Source organism: Lipophrys pholis (genome assembly GCF_963383615.2).
Source record: "Lipophrys pholis genome assembly, chromosome: 1".
In the NCBI taxonomy this organism is placed as follows: Eukaryota; Metazoa; Chordata; class Actinopteri; order Blenniiformes; family Blenniidae; genus Lipophrys; species Lipophrys pholis.
Window position 1 is genome coordinate 50,266,042 of NC_137635.1, and position 6,380 is coordinate 50,272,421.

Here is a 6,380-nt window from a genome sequence, read left to right on the forward strand (position 1 = left end):
ACACAAAGAGTGCGGTCGGGACTTCACTTCGGGATTGAGGTTGATTTGTACCTAGACATCCCAACAATGCTTAGATGGCAGCCTGGTAAGAATAGCTCCCTCCACAGGTCCTGGCCTCCGCAGACAACAGCAGCACGGCGTGCTCAGTGTGGAGCTGTGAGGGTCACCGCCTGGAGGACCACCAGTCAGAAACTCCTCCAGATCGCGTGGCTCGGCCGTTCGGAATCAGGAGGAATCTCCTCAAACTACGAGGATGACGACAGATTTGTTCATCATCGCCATCAGTCATAATGTGTCTTTCATTGGTGAGTCCCTGTTTGAGGTTATTTATAAGGATAAAAGCCAAACTGGTGGTTATAATATGCGATAGTATGTTGATATTTGTAAAATAACATTCATTTAACAGTTATATTGTCGTTTGTGGTTCATGCAAAGAACTCGACTCTGTGTAGTATATATTTTTTAATCTGTGAGTATTGCCACAACTGTAACTCAGCATTTTTAAATACTTGTATGTTGTGTGAGGAATAATAACTATAACCTGGAGGACTCTTTTCACAGAAAAGTACATGTTTCTGTCTACAGCCTTTTTTATTAACCATAAAAATACCTGAAAATCATTCTTAGTTTATATTTCTTCTGTTTTTCAAACACAATAACATGGTATTGAACCAATTACACAATGCAAAAAACATTTAATTGGAAATCTCTAATTTAGAAAAAAAGAATTTAATGAACCACAGAAGTGATCACCACTCACTTAGGTGATGTAAAGTTTAATTTAACTGAACCAGAAAAGTCATTAAGAACATATTTTTAATTACAATCTGCCAAAAGAGATAATATAAGGGAGGTGGGGTGGTTAAAGATACTGAAGCTTGATAGAACGCTGCCAATAGCAGACAATCACAATTATAACATAGTAGAAAGTAATACAATATATAAGAGAAAACAAAGTGGCAATTTCTGAAAAGAGTTTTTAAGTTGTTAGTACTGTTATAAGTACTCACATATATTTTATTTTTACTGTTTATTTTATGTTCTCTGTATGTTGCTGTATTGTTTAGCACTTTTAGCTGAAGGGTGTATTTTGCTGTCATTGAAATATGTTGCGACTCTATTCTTTGGAGGTTTTGCAAAAACAGACATTTTCACCAGGTATACTTTGCAACACGACAAAAAAAGTAAAAAGAAAAAAAAAGAAAAAGGTTATTATGAAATAGTTTACAAGTCGAGTCTGCTCAAGATGAAACTGGGTTGTTTGTGGCCCCTGAAGTAAAATGTGTTTGACACCCCAGGCTTTGGAGTTAATTGGTTTGGTACCTATCTTAGTTGTACCGTTCCTTCACAGATTGTTTGCTGGGGTTGAATTAGAACTCAAACCTGAATTGGACAAAACCGTTTTGAAGTTGTTTTTGTATTCGTATTCCATTTTGTGTTTCATTTCTTGTAAAGCCTATTCTCGCCTCTGATTGGCCGCCTCTCCCTCCTTTCGCAGGAAAGACCTGGTGGGTGTCGATGCTGGCTCTGCGCTCGCTGCTGCTCCTGCTGGCCGGTTTCACCCTCTTCAGCGACGAGCAGGAGAGATTCGTCTGTAACACCATCCAGCCGGGCTGCTCCAACGTTTGCTTCGACGTGTTCGCCCCCGTGTCTGTCCTCCGTCTCTGGCTTTTCCAGCTTATATTCCTCTGTCTTCCACATTTCATGTTTGCCACCTACGTCGTGCATAACGTTTTGGCCCACCCGTACTTTGATGGGATCTACAGCGAGCGGGGTCGGGGAGGTTCTCCTTTCATCCTGGAGAACTCGAGCTCCTCCAGAGAACTGTCCCTAGACAAAGCTCCACTCCCCGACCTGCCCCGGGGTTGGGGAGCGCCACGCTTCCACTGCGCCTACTTGTTCGTTGTGATTTCTCGGATTCTCTTGGAGGCCGTTTTCACCGGCGGCCAGTTCTTCCTCATCGGTTCCCCCGTTCCTAAGAGTTTCTTCTGCTATGAGGCCCCCTGCACATCTGGAGTCGAATGCTACACCTCCAGGCCTACCGAGAAGACCTTAATGCTCAACTTCATGCTCGGCGTCGCCTGCCTCTCCGTCCTGCTGAGTCTGGTCGACCTGGTCAGCTGCCTGAAGGCGATCACCAGGTGTAGGAGGAAGAAAGAGATGCTCATGGAGGAGATGAGTAAAGGAGAGCAAAGCAGTGTGTTCACGATGACGACGGACGAACCCGACGGTCAGTTGATCAAGAGAATCGGCCCGACTGGAGGCTCCAAGATGAACGGCCTCAGAGATGAAAGGCCGAACGGTGAGCATCTGCATGCGAAGGCGAACGGCGCCGCCGTGCTCAATGGGAGGTGCACGGAAATCAAAGATGGCAAAGTGGACGTGTTTCGATCGCCCACAGCGACGAGCACTCCGGTGGCGACACGCCTCGTCCCTCACAGCCACTTGAGAGCTCCTTTATCGTTGCGTTGTGACGGGGGAACATCACCAAACCCGAAGGCGACAGCACTCATAGGTGTTAAAAAGCCGGACCAGGCCACTCCAGCTGGAACAAACTTCGGACAGACTGATAGCAGTGAATGTCAAGATAAGAGAGCATGGGTGTAAAAGCACTGTCATGAGTCTCCTAGACGTTCACTTCTCTGACACAATTTGTATTCTTACAGCACAAATATTTAGATTTTGAACATCACTCCATCACAGTATATTTGACAATATTTGGTCACTAACACCATTATTATTATTTTTTCGCTAAAACTAAAGGAACCTTTTGAAGCTCTTATGTATGTAAATAAGTTTTACTGACAGGGTCAATTGAGATCAAATTGGGCTATGTGTTGTCTTTTCTAATGGTTTATTTGACATGTAAGAGAGTCCCAGCCCCCATGCTGGGAACATCTGTTGTGTGGTACTGCCTGACCATGATACTGGGAAAAACATCACTTCTGAAACCGTAGTTAGGGTCCGAGCACCCTATTGAAACTGTAGGGATTATTATTAGGGTCTGAGCCTATTGAATATCTTCGGATTATTCGCCAAGACACTTCGCCAAGATAAATCACATTTGAGGGCCTTAACATACAGAACTTTTTGCGAAACTTTGCACAGTCATCGGGTCTGGCGAGCAATTTCATCATTTGGGGGAGTTGCACATGTGACTTGCCAAATAGCTCAACGGCGCCACCTGCAAAATTGGAAAAAGGTAACCCCAGAATCCTGTTTCACCGGGAGCTATGAAAGGCAACATGATAATCTCCCTAATGGTTTCGCTTGTGAATCAAAAGCTGGTCTCAAAGATGTTTCTGTCTGAAATTCCTGTATTTTTCTGTCACATTTCTCAAAACAGACTCACAAGCTGAGTGAGTGGCGACTATGAGTAGAAGCCACAAATAATAACTTTTCTGGATGAAGAAGACACTGAATGCTCTCCAAATCTCTTGCTGAGTGAGATACAGCGGATGTACATTCTTTTGATATCTCGTACGTCCCGGGTATGCTTGTTTAACACCTTGATCTGTTTGGACATTGTTATTAAGGAAATGAGCCACTCCGAAAACAAACAGAGGCTGACCTTGAGGCAGCGGCCGTCACATTGCTCAGCTGTTGTCTGGATTACTGCGTTCTGCTGGCAGCCACAACAGACACACTGACCCCCACGCCTGAACTGTCACACCAACGCCTGAAGACCCAACCATGACCTGACTTAAGTCAGCCCTACTCGGATGACTTTAGGCCTCGGGAACATTTTACCGAATGTGATGTGCAAAAGCTGCAACGTAAAATATGCAGTAAAAATTCTGGAAGAGATGGGGGTTCCACACCGAAAAGGAAACAAATCTTGAGGATTTCTTATTTCTGTCAACGTGTCCAAGTGTCCTTGACCAAAACGTTGAACCCCAAGTTGCTGATAATAGCGTGTTACCATCTTGTATGGCAAACATCCACATCGGTATGTGTGAGTGTGCGTGTATGAATGGCTGAATGTGACTGATATGTAAAGTGGAGAAGTGGCTATATATGTCAGTGACATCAATGCACCATTTTACCATCAGTTACAACCAAACATGCAGGACTGAAACACATCTAAACTCTATCAGACATGTGGCTCCTGGACCAAAATCAGCCAGCTATAGGGTTTTAAAGCAAACTGGGAGTTGGTAAAAAGATGGAAGAGAGCTGTCCTGCAGACATGTTTGATGTGAGAGTCGAACAATAAGTTCTGGTCAAAAATAACTCCCATGTTCCTCACTGTTGTACCGGAGGTCAAAGTAATATCAACCAGTGTTACAATATATTTAGATCATTTGTCTCTCAGATGTTTTGAGCCAAATATAACGTCTGTTTTATTTGCGTTCGGAAGCAGAAAATTACTCATACAAGCTTTAATGTTTATAAGAGAAGCTTCTAATTTGATCCGTCTTTAATTTAATTGTATCATCTGTATAGTAATAGATGTTAATGGAATGTTTAATGATAATATTCCCTACAGGAAGCACGTATAATAGAAAAAGCGTGGGTCCTAACACAGAACCCTGTGGAACCCCATGGTTAATTGAAAACCGAAACTTCAAGAACACTCCCAGCCAGGGGGTCAATGACTCATAGCTCGGTCATTTCTAGCAAAATGAAATTAGCATACAATTATCTGCAATAAGAATGTTTATAAAAAACGTGTTTGCGAAAACGGGCTTTTGTCCACATTGGACTGAAGGGAAACGAAAAAGCATTAAATGTGAACATTTTCATGATTTCTTTTGCATCCACTCCCGGAGAAGACTTTACCATTTAATTTTAAAGGTCCTGCGGTTTAGGGGTAGGTGGAAGTCAACAAAAGTGAAACTCGGCACTGAACAAGAGTTCACGTCTTGATAAGATATTACTATGGGATGAACAAATCATTCATCTGGACCAGGTTTACCTTGTTGAATGATACAACTGCCTCTTCACAACACGGCCCTTCAGCCACATCACCTCTGTGCCCCCGTGTACCCTTCACAATCGTGATATTCTTGGTATTTGGGGCAGACGTGCAAAAACATAAGTAGAGCGTTCGCAGTCATCAGCAGAGCGCTCCGAGAGAAAGTCTGCGCTGTCACTCTCCGAGGTGAAAAGGTTGGACCAGGAAACTCTGCGACCCGGCGCACTCGTCACACCGGGAGGCGTGTCTGTCTCCGCTGACCTTCACACACTCATGTCAAACTGGCACTCACTGACAACCACTGGAACTTTATTGTGAGCTGTGTGTCCTTCACTAAATCCCAGCCACCATGTCTATTTCAATAAATGCTGTGATCATGTTATCAACCGTGTACTGTCAACTGTCATTCACCCTTTAAACAAAACATTGGATCTTTTATTGGCGTGAAACCGTACTGGATCCATTTGCTCTTAGAAAAGTGTTTTCCCCGACTGTGTTTATGGGGTGAAATTACCATGGTAACACCAAAGGACGGGCTCAAACGGTGATAATAAAACAAAAAGAACATCAACCAATATTGCTTTTACCAGTTTAGGATCAAAGTTACACCACACACTCCATCACAGTCACATTTACACCGACATTGTTAAGATGAAACCTAACTACACCAAGCAAATATGTGAAATGAACAAGTTAAATGTTTATATGGACTCAATCATTTAAATTTTAAAGAGATGTTAGTGGCTGCCTTCCTTTTTATCATTTTTTTGGTGGCCCGAGCCAAAGTTTTGGATTTATCGTGACAAAAATTTCTGCATCAAGTAAAATGTAATTAATATCTATTGTTTAGTAAAATGACGAAAACACATATTTGCAAAAAAAACAAAACAAACTAAACTAAACTAAAAGTTTGAAGCAGCATCGCCTCCATAAACATAACAGTGGCAATTTTATTTCCATCTAGTGGTGCAAAATATGAACTATATCCAACAAATGTAAGCAAAACCAAGCGAAGAGTAAACACTGCGTTTCACAATTCTAAAGTTTTTTCAACGCTACCTGGAACCATCAGGTGGATTATGTATTTATTTAAAAAAAAAATTGCAAAAGGATAAATCCACATCTTAAATTTCAAGCTGAATGCTGAACTTGTTTCTAAGGAATGAGATCTGTTTTGGATGAGCCAATATGAAAATGTTTAACGTTTCCACTGACGTTTAAAGGTGCAACGTGTCACATTATTCTCTAATTCCAAAATAGATACGATCTCAGCAAATGTTCAGAATGATAAAAAGTCCTTATGTTATTTCAAAGACAATTTCACAATAGGCTCTCATGATGACACATATCAAATCCATCCACTTACAACTTGGCTCAGACCTTGTTGCCTTGCAGTGCATGTTTACACCACTAGATGGTGCAATCAGTCCCTCATAGAAACAAATAGATGAAGTTCATGTTT

General features: G+C 42.1%; 1 protein-coding gene across 1 annotated transcript; it reads left to right on the forward strand.

Moving 5' to 3' along the window:
• Positions 1 to 289: 289 nt before the first annotated feature.
• On the forward strand, positions 290 to 2,607 carry LOC308114537 (gap junction delta-3 protein-like; the record flags this gene model as incomplete). The annotated part of the gene is made up of 2 exons (XM_080471493.1): positions 290 to 305; positions 1,499 to 2,607. The coding sequence occupies exon 2, from the start codon at positions 1,519 to 1,521 to the stop codon at positions 2,605 to 2,607; it is 1,089 nt and encodes a 362-aa protein (XP_080327619.1). The 5' UTR covers positions 290 to 305; positions 1,499 to 1,518.
• Positions 2,608 to 6,380: the final 3,773 nt, after the last annotated feature.